Source organism: Heteronotia binoei, chromosome 11 (assembly GCF_032191835.1).
Source record: "Heteronotia binoei isolate CCM8104 ecotype False Entrance Well chromosome 11, APGP_CSIRO_Hbin_v1, whole genome shotgun sequence".
NCBI classification, from domain to species: domain Eukaryota; kingdom Metazoa; phylum Chordata; class Lepidosauria; order Squamata; family Gekkonidae; genus Heteronotia; species Heteronotia binoei.
The window spans coordinates 81,760,762-81,774,506 of NC_083233.1; the positions used below are offsets into that span (position 1 = coordinate 81,760,762).

Sequence of the window (13,745 nt, forward strand, 5' to 3'; positions counted from 1 at the left end):
CACTTCACACACGCACACATTTTACAAGGGAGCTGACGTATCTGAAGGAGGTGGCTTTGACTCTTAAAAGCGGACAGTCCCAAAATAGGGTTGCTAGATTCCTCTGACCAGCGGTGGGGAATGGGGGGCAGGTTTACCAGATCTGCATTGGGGAACTACTGGAGATTCGGGGATGGAGTCTGTGGAGAACGGTGACCTCGTGGGGTGCAATGCCATCATCAAGTCTACCCTCCAAAGCATCCGTTTTCCTCAGGGGAACTGATCTCAGTCGTCTGGAGATGAGCTGTAAGGTGCTACAGGACTCTATTCTAGCTAGTTTGGTGTAGTGGTGAAGTGTGCAGACTCTTATCTGGGAGAACAGGGTTTGATTCCTCCTTCACTTGCAGCTGCTGGAATGGCCTTGGGTCAGTCGTCACTCTCGCAGAGTTGTCCTTGAAAGGGCAGCTTCTGCCAGAACTCTCTCAGCCCTGCCTACCTCACAGGGTGTCTGTTGTGGGGGAGGAAGGTAAAGAAGATTGTCAGCTGCTCTGATTCAGAGAGAAGGGCAGGGTATAAACCTACGGTCTTCTTCTTTTTCTAGCTTGCTGTAAAGCAGGGATGGCCAGCGGTAGCTCTCCAGATGATTTTTTGCCTACAACTCCCATCAGCCCCAGTCATTGGCCATGCTGGCTGGGGCTGATGGGAGTTGTAGGCAAAAAACATCTGGAGAGCTACCGTTGGCCACCCCTGTTGTAAAGGGTTGCTGAACTGAAGTACACATCATGCCGATAATTATTGTATTGTATTGCATTGCATTGTAACTGAAGTATACGAAGCACTCTGAATAGGCCATAAATTCTAAATATTATTCCAGGCAGAAGGAAGCACAACAGATCGAGCCAAGCATCCTTTGCCGATGAGTAGGGAGGTCATGAAGGCCTTGGTAAGGCCGGGTTCCTTCACTGAAGACAGACTCCATGGGTAGAAACTCCTGACCTCTTCAGAAATGTTCTCTAATCGTAGAGGCTTGAGGGGATAACAGCAGAGGTTCGACAGCCGACAGAGTTTGGTCCCAGACTCCCACAAAGCCAGTGCCAGCCGAGGGGGCAGGAAGGCAGCCAGGGAGTCATCTGACATAGTCAGTACAAGGCAGGTTTTGATGCCACCTCCCAAGCAACAGTCCTCCCTCCGAGCTCCGTGCAGGTAGACAGCTGAGCCAGGTTGAGAGATCTTTGAAATTTGATCCAGTCCCACCCCAGGTTGGGCGCAGAGCCCTGTGGCACAGAGTGTTAAAGCTGCCGTACTGCAGTCCTAAACTCTGCTCGCGACCTGAGTTCGATCCCCGGCGGAAGCTGAGTTTTCACGTAGCCGGCTCGAGGTTGACTCAGCCTTCCATCCTTCCCAGGTCGGTCAAATTAGTCTCCAGCTTGCTGGGGGGAAAGCGTAGAGGACTGGGGAAGGCAATGGCAAACCACCCCGTAAAAAGTCTGCCATGAAAATGTCGTGAAAGCAATGTCACCCCAGAGTCGGAAACGACTGGTGCTTGCACAGGCCAGTTTGGTGTAGTGGTTAAGTGCGCGGACTCTTATCTGGGAGAACTGGGTTTGATTCCCCACTCCTCCACTTGCAGCTGCAGGAATGGCCTTGGGTCAGCCAGAGCTCTGGCAGAGGTTGTCCTTGAAAGGGCAGCTGCTGTGAGAGCCCTCTCAGCCCCACCCACCTCACAGGGTGTCTGTTGTGGGGGGAGAAGACATAGGAGATTGTAAGCCGCTCTGAGTCTCTGATTCAGGGAGAAGGGCGGGGTATAAATCTACAATTCTTCTTCTTCTTCTTCCTTCCTTTCCACCTGAGGTTGGACCTCACCTTAAACAGAGATCCAGGGACAAAAGGGGGTGGGGTCTCCCAGCTTATTGGCCTACCAGGCCGCTGCAATTCAAAACCTATTCTTTTTCTTTCGCCTGACAAGTCAGTACCTTGAGGCAGCAGACGCCTGCTGACCGAGCTCCGTCGAAGGGGAGTGCTGTTGTTTGGTTTTATTTCAGTTTTAGCCTTTATACTCCTTTAGTGATCTCATCTGCAACCTTTTATAATGGTGGGGGAGGAGCGAGGGCTTTTCATGAGCAAACAGTAATGAGACTGCTGCTCCTCGCTCCACACGGACTTTTTGACTGCATTACATTTGGCCTCTGACTGCTGGAGGTTTTAGCCTTGAGATTTATACCTCAGCAGAAGGAAAGCCTTTGCTGAAAAAAGCTGAACTACAACTGAAAGCTAGCAAAGGTGGGAGGGGGGGGGGCGGGAATCTAATTTCACTTCTGAATTTCTCAAGCCCCAGGAACAAACGAGCCAATTATTTCCTGGGAGTCTCTATGAAGCAGATCTATAATTCCCGAGCGACAGGGGAGCCATGCTCAGAGAGGGGGCAGCACTCGGGTGGACAGCCAAGGTGATGGAGAGAGGGGGCACTTCCAGGGCATGACAAGCAGGAAATCAGAGCCCCGTTGGGCACAGACCTCCCAAACAGTGCGGCTTGAAACCGAGGAGGGCTGCCCTTGGACAGAAAAGCAGTGCAGAGCTGGGCTGCCGACTGGCATCAGATATTCAGTCTGACAACTTCCTGCTTCCCGTATTCCTGCATGCAAGTAAAGGCCTGAAGTGGCAGTCCATCGCCTCGGTTTGCCAACCTCCAGGTGGGACCTGGGGATCTCCTTGAATTTCATTTCCCAGTGGTTTGAAATCAGGCTATATGCTGTTTGCAACACACATTTAATTTCCCAGTGCTTTGAAATCAGGCTGTATGCTGTTTGCAGCACAAATTCTCAATGACTCTCATGTGACATCTTGAAATGAGGGAAATGCAGTGGACAAAACCAAGTTTCCTGGAGAAAGGGCGATAGGTTATAAATAGCATTCCTGAAGATGATGGCTCTTTTTAAACAGTAAGCCCTAAACCAGGGTTTCCTAAACTTTTCTTTCCCATGGCCCGGTTATTTTTCTACTTCTCCTTCGTGACTCACTAAAATTTGGGGGTGGAGTCAGGAGACTTTGGGGGTGGAGCCGGGAAACAGGAATTATGTCATTTCCTGTGGTGTCAAGGGCCAAGGGATGTCACTTCTGGGGCATACTGAACCAAAACTCCACCTTTTCCTGTGATGTCACTTTAGGCTTCCCAAACCTCCCGCTCTGGCGGGAGACTTCTGGGTTCGCAGCCTCATCTCCCGCTCTTCAAAACTCTGGAAGCGGGGGTGGGGGGGGGAGAACATACCTTTAGGCTTCATGTTGTAGAGCTCCTGAGCCGTTTGCAAAATGTCTGCCCCTTTAAGGCTGGGCAGGAAGCAGAAAGGGCTTCTGAGAATGGCCCCTCCCTTTCTTTTGCTTTCGTTTTCACAGGAAGTAGAGTTGTCCGGAGGAAGATCTGGTAAGTGTGTGTGTGTGAGAGGGAGGGGGCAGGGGATTCCCTAGTTTGGAGGCCCTCCCCCCCTTTAGAAAGTGTGGGGGGGAGGGAAATGTCTACTAGGCACTCTATTATTCCCTATTGAGAACGATTCCCATAGGGAATAATAGGAAATTGATCCGTAGGTATTGGGGGCTCTGGGGGGGCTATTTTTTGAGGTAGAGGCACCAAATTTTTAGTATAGCATCTAGTGCTTCTCTCCAAAATACCCCCCAAGTTTCAAAACGATTGGACCAGAGGGTCCAATTCTATGAGCCCCAAAATATGGTGCCCCTATCCTTAATTATTTTCTATGGAAGAAAGGCATTTTAAAAGGTGTGCTGTCTCTTTAAATGTGATGGCAAGAACTCCCTTGGAGTTCAATTATGCTTGTCACATCCTTGTTCTTGGCTCCACCCCCAATGTCTCCCGGCTCCACCCCCAAAGTCCCCAGATTTTTTTTTAATTGGACTTGGCAACCCTATGTCATTTCCAGAATGTCCACCAGTGGGGCCAGGGCACTAGAAGCCCTCCCACTGTTGCTTCCTCCCCTCCCAGCACCAAGAATACAGACAGAGCATCACTTGCAGGGAAAGGAAGAAAGAAGGGGGGGCAAAGAAAAAAAAAGCCTTCCTCACCATCAGATGACGCCAGCCAGCAACAATTCAGCCCAGGGGTCATTTGGTAAAAAAAACAGCTACTGGAATGCCCACTCCCCTCCCCACCCCTCCCGGCTGAAAAAAAACACACACACCCTTCTTTGCTGCCCAGGCCTCCCGGGGAAATCTCCCCAAAAGAACATACTGCAAGGCACAGGAAAACTCATACCTTGAAGAACACTTCATGGGTCTAAAGTGCCAGTGGACGCCAGCTTTTCTCTCAAACACTGGGACGGGGGGAGAAGGAAGGAGAGCTCCTCTCTGCACAACACAGAGACGGGGAAAGGAAGGAAGCCAAACACAGCTCAGACTTCGCAGCCTGTGTCAGTCTTCAAGGCTAGCTTTTCTCTGCACAAGAGAGACGGGGGAAGGAAGGAAGCCAAATGGAGCTCAGGCTTTGCAGCCTGTGTCAGTCTTCAAGGCTAGCTTTTCTTTGCACAACAGAGAGACGGGGGAAGGAAAAAAGCCAAATGGAGCTCAGGCTTTGCAGCCTGTGTCAGTCTTCAAGGCTAGCTTTTCTCTGCCCAACAGAGAGACGGGGGAAGGAAGGAAGCCAAACGAGCTCAGGCTTTGCAGCCTGTGTCAGTCTTCAAGGCTAGCTTTTCTCTGCACAACAGAGAGACAGGGGAAGGAAGGAAGCCAAACAGAGCTCAGGCTTCGCAGCCTGTGTCAGTCATCAAGGCCAGCTTTTCTCTGCACAACAGAGAGACGGGGGAAGGAAGGAAGCCAAACGGAGCTCAGGCTTTGCAGCCTGCGTCAGTCTTCAAGGTTAGCTTTTCTCTGCACAACAGATGGGGGGGAAGGAAGGAAGAAGAGCAGAGGTCATGCTTTGCTGGGGGCGGGACTAGCTTTGCTGGGGGCGGGGCTAGTTTTGGCTTTTCTTGTGACCCGGTAGTGAGGCTTCCGTGGCCCAGTACCGGGTCACGACCCTGCAAATGGGAAACGCTGCCCTAAACCATCACCACGATAGGGGTAAAAATGGATTGTGTCACATCATCCCACAACCACCCCTTTGGCAAGCACAAACTTCCAATCTCCAGGAATTTCCCAAACCAAAGTTGGCAAGCCTATTTGAAAGATGAGTAGAGCGGTTGGTTAGGGTTAGATGAGAATATACAGAAATTTCAGTCAGCTGACTTGCAAAAGCCTTTTCCTCTCAACTGAACAGAAGGGACTCCTGCGCCTCAAATTCCATTTTTCATTAGCACCAGGATGCCAAACTCCACAACTGTCAAGGAGTCCAGATTTTTATAAACTGTATCCAGGCAAAATAAAATCATTTGCTGCCATCTACTGGTGGAAGGAAAAAATAACTTTTAGAAACTAATTTTACTTCTAATTACACCCCCCCCTCGCTGATTCTGCAGCACCCCCCACCTCCGAAAACCTTTAGGGAGATATCTCCAGCACCTATTTTTGTCCTTTTCTCGTGCTGTTGCCAACCTCCAGGTGAGGCCTGGCGATCTCCTGGAATTACAACTGATCGTCAAACCACAAAGAGCAGTTCCCTGGGAGAGAACAACGTTGGAGGGTGGACTCTTTGGTACTACACATCCCACCGAATCTCCAGGAATTTCCCCAACCCAGAGCTGGCAACCCAAGCAATCTAGGCTCTGCTAAACTTAGGCTTCTAGACAGTATCTGGTTGACACACCCTGGCTGGCCAACTCCCGGTTTCTTTCTTTGCTTCATTTATCCAAAGCAGCTTTTGCAACGTTCTCCTCTCTTCCTCTATTTTCTGCTCCCAACAACCCTGTGAGGTAGTTGAACAAAGCAGGAGCCAAGTTGCACCTTTAAGACCAACCTATTTTTATTGAGAACATAAGCTTTCGTGTGCTCTTAAGCATGCTTCATCAGACGAGGAATCCGGCACAGTGAGCAAAGCCATACATAGCAGGTAGGCAGTGACCCAGAATGCAACATGGTACAGATTTAAGAACCAATGGCAGTGAAGTAAAATTATTCGGTAGGCAGGGGTTTAGAATGTAAGATGGTACAATGACAGAATAGTAAAATTAACAAATTGAGCAAACGTTTGATCCGAGTAGCATGATCAAAGGTTTGCTCAATTTGTTAATTTTACTGCATACTGCTGTTTTGTTGCTTTCGCATGCTCATGCTACTCAGATCAAAGGTTTGCTCAATTTGTTAATTTGACTATTCTGCCATTGTACCATTTTACCTTCTAAACCCCTGCCTACCGGATAATTTTACTTCACTGTCATTGGTTCTTAAATCTGTACCATGTTGCATTCTGGGCCACTGCCTACCAGCTCTGTATGGCTCTGCTCAGCTCTGTCTGGCTTTGCTCACTGTGCCGGATTCCTCGTCTGATGAAGTGTGCTTAAGAGCGCACGAAAGCTGACGTTCTCAATAAAACTTGGATGGTCTTAAAGGTGCCACCTGACTCCTGCTTTGTTCAACTGCTTGAGACCAACGCGCCTGCCCGCTTGGATCTATCTGCCTGCGAGGTGGGTGAGGCCGCCCTCCCTGGCTCCAAAGTTTGGGGAAGGGTCTCTGCAGGACACAACGCCTCCCAAGCAGCCATTTTCTCCAGGGGAACTGAACGCCGTCGTCTGGAGACCAGCTGTCCACCCGGGAGAACTCCCGGCTCTGGCTGAAGGTTGGCATAAGACCGCGCCGCCACCTCTGCCGCCTCCCCATTGGCCAACGCCGGCTTTGTGGATGGACAGCTACGGCGACCAATCGGGGCGATCCACGCAGCCGGAGAGCCGCTCGCTCCTCCCGTTCGTCCTTTTCCGGAGAGGCGGGGCGAGCAAGAGATGGCGGGGCCGGAGGCGAGACGAGCGGGCCGGGCAGCCAATGGCCTGAGAGGAAGCGGCTAGACGCGCTCGGCGACGGAGGCGGGACGGGAAGGGATGGACGTGGGCGGGGGCCAATAGGGGCAGGAAGCGGTTGTCAATGGCAGAAGGCGAGAGGCTGAGGAGGCCGGCGGGCCGGAGGGAGGTAGGAGGGGGGAGGAGAAGGAAGGAAGGGGCCCCAAGAGGAGGGGTCAGTTTGGGGAGGGGGAGGGGGGCCCAAAAGAAGAGGAGGGTCAGTTTGGGGGAGGGTTGCCAATCCCCAGGTGGGGGCAGGGGATCCCCCGGTTTGGAGGCCCTCCCCCCCTCCAGGGTCGTCAGAAAGCGGGGGGAGGGGAGGGAAATGTCTGCTGGGAACTCTGTTGTTCCCTATGGAGACTTATTCCCATAGAAAACAATGGAGAATTGATCTGTCAGTATCTGGGGCTCTGGGGGGGCTCTTTTGTGAGGTAGAAGCACCAAATTTCCAATATAGCATCTAGTGCCTCCCCCCAAAATACCCCCCAAGTTTCAAAAAGATTGGACCAGGGGGTCCAATTCTGTGAGCCCCCAAAGAAGGTGCCCCTATCCTTCATTATTTCCTATGGAAGGAAGGAAGTGAAAAGGTGTGCGGTCCCTTTAAATGTGAGGGCCAGACCTCCCCTTGGAGTTCAATGATGCTTGTTCCAACCTCACTCTTGGCTCCGCCCCCAAAGTCTCCTGGCTCCACCCCCAAAGTCCCCAGATATTTCTTGAGTTGGACCTGGCAACCCTAGTTTGGGGGAGGAGATGTGGAAGTAGAAATGGGGGCTCTGTGGGGGAGGGGGATGCTCCAGAGGCTGGGCAGGGGGGAGGGGAGGATGGGGGGAGGGGTCCAGAGGGACTGGGGGGTCAGGGTGTGGGTGGGGGGATCTCTGCTTGGGGGTGAAGGCAGGGGGGCTGCAGTGATGGGACATGGCGCCTGCTCATGGGGTTGCCAACCTGCAGGTCGGGCCTGGAGATCTCCCAAAATTACAGTTGGCTTCCACGCAACAGAGATCCGTTGCCCCTGGCGGGAAGGGCTGCTTCGGAGGCCACTGTAGGGCTGGCTGGCTGCCTGCCTATGGGGAGTGAGAATGGCTTGGAGGCTCAGGGAATTCCCTGGAGGCTTGAAACATTTGCCATAGCTGTCAGGTTGCCAACTTCAGGTTGAGAAATTCCTGGAGATTTGGGAGCGCAGCTTGGGGAGAGCAAGGGTTGGGGTGGAGGCTGGTGCTGAGCGGTCCACTCTCCAAAACGGTCATTTTCTCCAGGGGAACTATGTCAGCTGTAACACAGAGTTCTTCAGAACACATCTGGAAGTTGGCAACCCTGCATGGCAGGGTTTTTTTTTAAAAAAAAATTGTGGGCTTCAATGGAGTGGCTAAGGGAGAGCTGAGGGGTCCCAGTGAGAGACCACAGGCCACCCGGCCACTCCCTGAGGGGCGTTCCAGCCAGGAAAAGTAGCCTGGAGCAACTGAGGTTTGGGGGCTCAGCTCGGTTCAGGGGCTGGGGGCTCGGCGGCCTTCCCACTAAAATGCTTTCTGTTCCCAGGGGACTCCTTCACCAGAAGAGATGTGCTTCGCACCCACGGCGGCGCCCAGATGAACCTCGTGTCGATGGCGGCCGTGGCGGCGGCAGAGCCGGAGCTGAAATGGCTGTCGCTGTGGCTCCGGGTCCGGTGGGCAGCCATGCTGGTGGTCCCATTGGCCTCGCTGCTGCTGCTGCTCCCGCTGACCTCGGTCGAAGAGCAGTGCCAGGCTGTCCTCAAAGGCCTCTCCTTCCTGAAGGGCAGGCTGGGGCTGGGCTACGTGGGCATCGCCACCTACCCGGGGCAGACGACCAGCCTCAGCGTGACTTCGGCTGGATTGGAGCTGCTGGTGCTGAAGCCCAAAGCCCCCCCAGGTGTGTAGAGGGAGGAAGAGGAGGGTTTGGTGTAGTGGTGAAGTGCACGGACTCTTATCTGGGAGAACCGGGTTTGATTCCCCACTCCTTCACTTGCAGCTGCTGGCATGGCCTTGGGTCAGCCAGAGCTCTCTTATCTGGGAGATCTGGGTTTGATTCCCCACTCCTCCACTTGCAGCTGCTGGAATGGCCTTGGGTCAGCCATGAAAGGACAGCTGCTGTGAGAGTCTTCTCAGCCCCACCCACCTCACAGGGTGTCTGTTGTGGGGGAGGAAGGTAAAGGAGATTGTGAGCCGCTCTGAGACTCTTCGGAGTGGAGGGCGGGATATAAATCCAATATCTTCTTCTTGGGCAAGGCCGTCGCAGATTATTCTTGCCTTGATCCGGTTTACTGCCGTGTGTTGTACTGCATGTGATTTTTATGAGAGTCGCTTTGGAAATTCATGTTAAAAAGGGGCAAATGTGTCTTTAGCCATAAAAGCCGGAATGGGTGTTGAGGACAAATGAGATGTGAATTGGAACGATAGGTGGTCAGCAGTGTTCCCTCGAAGCTGATTTAGTGTGAGCTAGCTCACAGTGTATTAGCCTCCACCCTTTTTTTGTCTTAGCTCAGAAGAAATGGCCCCAGAGCAAACTAATTTATCTAGTACCTCACAACTTTAATGCCAGTAGAATTCACGAAGTAGAATTTTTGCTCACAAGGCTTCACTGCTTAGAGGAAGAATTGGTGGTCAGATCTCTCAAAAGTTTCAATTTTCGCCTTAAAAAGAACTCCCAACATGGATGAGGAGCAGGACGGTCGTGATGGGGCTGGTAAAGGCTCCCTCTCTCTCCCCAACAGTGTTTCCCTGACCTAATTCTTCTCTCCACCCCCCCACCCCCCGTGTCAGCTGCTGTGCAGCCCAAAGAGTTAAGAAATACAGGCACAATTCAAATACAAATCTCTTTGGAGTGGTTAGAAATGGTGTGCCTTGTAACTTTTCTGTTGTTTCTCTCTGGGTAAGTAACGCTGCCATCAGGGATTTATTATTATTAATGAATTTATTACTGTTAATGAACCTTTCCCACAGTATTGTGCCCAAGCCCTAAGGCTCTTGGCCTATGTCGTCCAAAGGACGAGACTCTGGTATTTTAGCAGCAGGTTAACAATGAAAAAAAACCTTTCTGATTTCAAGATGATTGGTAGCTGATCTCTTTAGTGAATAAAACTGTATTAATAACTCTTGACTGAGGTATCTCTCTCTTTCACTTCACACACACAGTGGTTAAGCGTGCAGACTCTTATCTGGGAGAACCGGGTTTGATTCCCCACTCCTCCACTTGCACCTGCTGGAATGGCCTTGGGTCAGCCATAGTTCTCTCAGAGGTTGTCCTTGAAATGGCAGCTGCTGTGAGAGCCCTCTCAGCCCCACCCACCTCACAGGGTGTCTGTTGGGGGGGAGGAAGGGAGAGGAGATTGTGAGCCGCTCTGAGACTCTTCGGAGTGGAGGGCGGGATATAAATCCAATATCTTCATCTACCTCACAGGGTGTCTGTTGGGGGGGAGGAAGGGAAAGGAGATTGTGAGCTGCTCTGAGACTCTTCGGAGTGGAGGGCGGGATATAAATCCAATATCTTCATCTTCTCAAATCCTTTGTCCACTCTCTATTCTCTTTAACGCAGTTGAATCTTCCTCTTCTCATCTCAGGATTCTCTCAGCTTCTGTCCATTACACTCTTCTAATACTCTGACAATATTAGCTTTTGGTTCTCGCTCTAGCCCAGGGGTGGCCAAACTGTGGCTCGGGAGCCACATGTGGCTCTTTCACACACAGTGTGTGGCTCTCAAAACCCCGTCCGTGTCAGTCAGCTGGGAGCAGGCATTTGTCTCTTTAAATCACTTCTCCAAGCCAGTCAGCAGCTTAGAGAATGCATTTAAAGTCGCTTTCTTTCCACCTCTCATTCTCCCTCCCATCTACCTTCCTTCCTGGAGCCTCTCAAACATCTAAGGTTCATGTCTTGTGGCTCTCAAGCATCTGACGTTTATTCTATGTGGCTCTTATGTTCAGCAAGTTTGGCTTCGCCTGCTCTAGCCCCTAATATGTTCTGAAAAGCATCCTGCTTTTCTTCTATATTAGCACTTAATTAGCACTATATTAGCTCTGCCCACAGGCTCTCTCAGCCACCAGCTGGTCACCTCACTCCCTTGTCCCCCTCCTTCATGCACCCCTTGTTCTTGTGCCACTTACCAGACATTACAGGGCTTTTTTTGTAGCAGGAACTCCTTTGCCTATTAGGCCACACCCCCCTGATGTAGCCAATCCTCCTGGAGCTTACAGGGCTCTTAGTACAGGACCTACTGTAAGCTCTTGGATGATTGGCTACATCAGGGGGGTGTGGCCTAATAAGCAAAGGAGTTCCTGCTACAAATAAAAGCCCTGCATTTAAAGAAACACACACTTCGCACTTTTAACCATGCCAGTGCCACTAGCAGCTCAGGGACTAAGATCTAGATCAGGGGAAACAAGACGAGAAGGGAGTTTCAGATACCTTAACAAAGGCACCTTTGACTCTTGAAAGCTGATACCTGGAACACTGTGTGAGTCACAAAGTTGCTACAGGACTCACATCACAAAACCTATTGGCATAACAACAGGACTCAAATCTAATGTGAGAAGAAAGGGTTATAAACACCCTGCCCCAAGATTTAAATTTTTCTTAAAAAAAATCCAGGCAGTAAGGCCTGAAACTGTTTCTTGCCACCATGTTAGACCCCTTAAGTTCTCTCTGTTCTGCTTAGAAAGAACATGATCTTCTAGACCAGCAGTCCCCAACCTTCTTAGCACTAGGGATCAGTTATGTGGAAGACAATTTTTCCGCAGACCAGAGGGAGGGGGGGGGGCGTGATGGTTTCGGGATGACGCAGTTATGCACTTGATTAATTTTGTATAGAGGTTAAGTGTGCAGACTCTTATCTGGGAGAACTGGGTTTGATTCCCCCCTCCTCCACTTGCAGCTGCTGGAATAGCCTTGAGTCAGCCATAGTGGTTAAGTGTGTGGACTCTTATCTGTGAGAACCGGGTTTGATTCCCCACTCCTTCACTTGCACCTGCTGGAATGGCCTTGTGTCAGCCATAGCTCTGGCAGAGCTGTCCTTGAAGGGGCAGCTTCTGTCAGAGCTCTCTCAGCCCTACCTACCTCACAGAGTGTCTGTTGTGGGGAGAGGAAGGTAAAGGAAATTGTAAGCAACTCTGAGATTTGGAGTGCAGGGTGGGATATAAATCCAACGTCGTCTGTAATATATAATGAAACAATGATACAACTCACGGCCCGGTTGCTAACAGGCCACGGACAAGGGTGGGGGTGGGGACTTCTGTTGTAGACTGCTAATGGTGGTGATGTCATTCCAGAGGTCCGGCTGGAAGCCCGAGCAGCGCTGAACCAAGCCCTGGAGATGAAGAGGCACGGGAAGCGGGAGAAGGCCCACAAGCTCTTCCTGCATGCCCTCAACATGGATCCGGACTACGTGGACGCCTTGACGGAGTTCGGCCTCTTCTCCGAAGAGGAGAAGGACATCCTGCAGGCCGACTACCTGTACTCCAAGGCCCTCACCATCGCTCCCCGGAATGAGAAGGCTCTGATCAGCCGTGACCGGACACTGCCCCTGGTGGAGGAGATCGACCAGCGGTACTTCAGCATCATCGACAGCAAGGTCCAAAAAGTGATGTCCATCCCGAAAGGCAACTCCGCCCTTCGCCGGGTGATGGAGGAGTCTTACTACCACCACATCTACCACACGGTGGCCATCGAAGGGAACACTCTCACCCTTTCGGAAATACGACACGTCCTCGAGACCCGCTATGCCGTTCCCGGGAAGAGCCTGGTGGAACAAAACGAGGTCATCGGCATGCACGCCGCCATGAAGTACGTCAACACCACGCTGGTCTCTCGGATAGGGTCCGTGACCCTCAACGATCTTTTGGAGATCCACCGGAGGGTGCTGGGGTACGTGGACCCGGTGGAGGCTGGGCGGTTTAGGACTACCCAGGTGTTTGTGGGGCATCACATCCCGCCCCACCCGCGGGACATGGAGAAGCAGATGCTGGAGTTTGTGCAGTGGATCAACTCCGAGGACGCCATGAGCTTGCACCCGGTCGAGTTTGCCGCCTTGGCCCATTACAAGCTCGTGTACATCCACCCCTTTGTCGACGGGAACGGGAGGACCTCCCGTCTCTTGATGAACCTCATCCTCATGCAGGCCGGCTACCCGCCGGTCACCATCCGCAAGGAACAGCGGGGGGAGTACTACCACGTCCTGGAGGTGGCCAACGAAGGAGACGTCAGACCGTTCATCCGCTTCATTGCCAAATGTACCGAAACCACCTTAGACATGTTGCTCATCGCCACCACCGAGTATTCCGTGGCCCTGCCAGAAGCCCACGGCAGCACCACGGACTGCAAGCAAACCATTTCGGTGAAAACCTGGCCGTGAACGCCGGCAGGGGACGGACGTGATGAGGAACGGTCCACGCATCCAACCATCTCAAGGGAAGAGGGCAGCAGAGGCACTTTAAGCTTTTTGGGTTTATTTAAAGGAGATTAAGTTAAACCTTCTGTACAGGAATATCTTAAAATATTTGTTATCCCGTTGCGTCAGGCCAAATGCGAAAGGCAGAGCATGGTCGTTTGTCTGTGGTTGTTTTTTTTAATGGAAGCAGAGCAGATGGCAGGAGTAACCCCAGCACAGACAGTAACTGGAGGTGGATTTGGAACAAACACTTCTCTTAAGATCTGTCCATACTGAAAGTCAGCAACTGTTGAGAGTCAAGGGGAACGACAGGCTCTAAGCAGAACGAAGTTTGAGTCCAGTGGCACCTTTATAGAATCCTAGAGTTGAAAGGGACCTCCAGGGTCATCTAGTTCAACCCCCTGCACAATGCAAGAAATCCACAAATACCTCCCCCAAATTCACAGG

At 51.7% G+C, this 13,745-nt stretch overlaps 1 protein-coding gene across 2 annotated transcripts; it reads left to right on the top strand.

Annotated features, from left to right (window-relative positions):
* Positions 1–6,987: 6,987 nt before the first annotated feature.
* On the top strand, positions 6,988–13,440 carry FICD (FIC domain protein adenylyltransferase). 2 transcript variants are annotated; one of them, XM_060249646.1, is made up of 3 exons: positions 6,988–7,038; positions 8,442–8,792; positions 12,181–13,440. In XM_060249646.1, exons 2-3 carry the CDS (start codon positions 8,492–8,494, stop codon positions 13,260–13,262), a joined length of 1,383 nt encoding a protein of 460 aa, XP_060105629.1. In that variant the 5' UTR covers positions 6,988–7,038; positions 8,442–8,491; the 3' UTR covers positions 13,263–13,440. The 2 variants fall into 2 exon arrangements, with proteins under 2 accessions (XP_060105629.1, XP_060105630.1); XM_060249647.1 differs by having other exon boundaries at positions 7,037–7,083.
* The last annotated feature ends 305 nt before the right edge of the window (positions 13,441–13,745 follow it).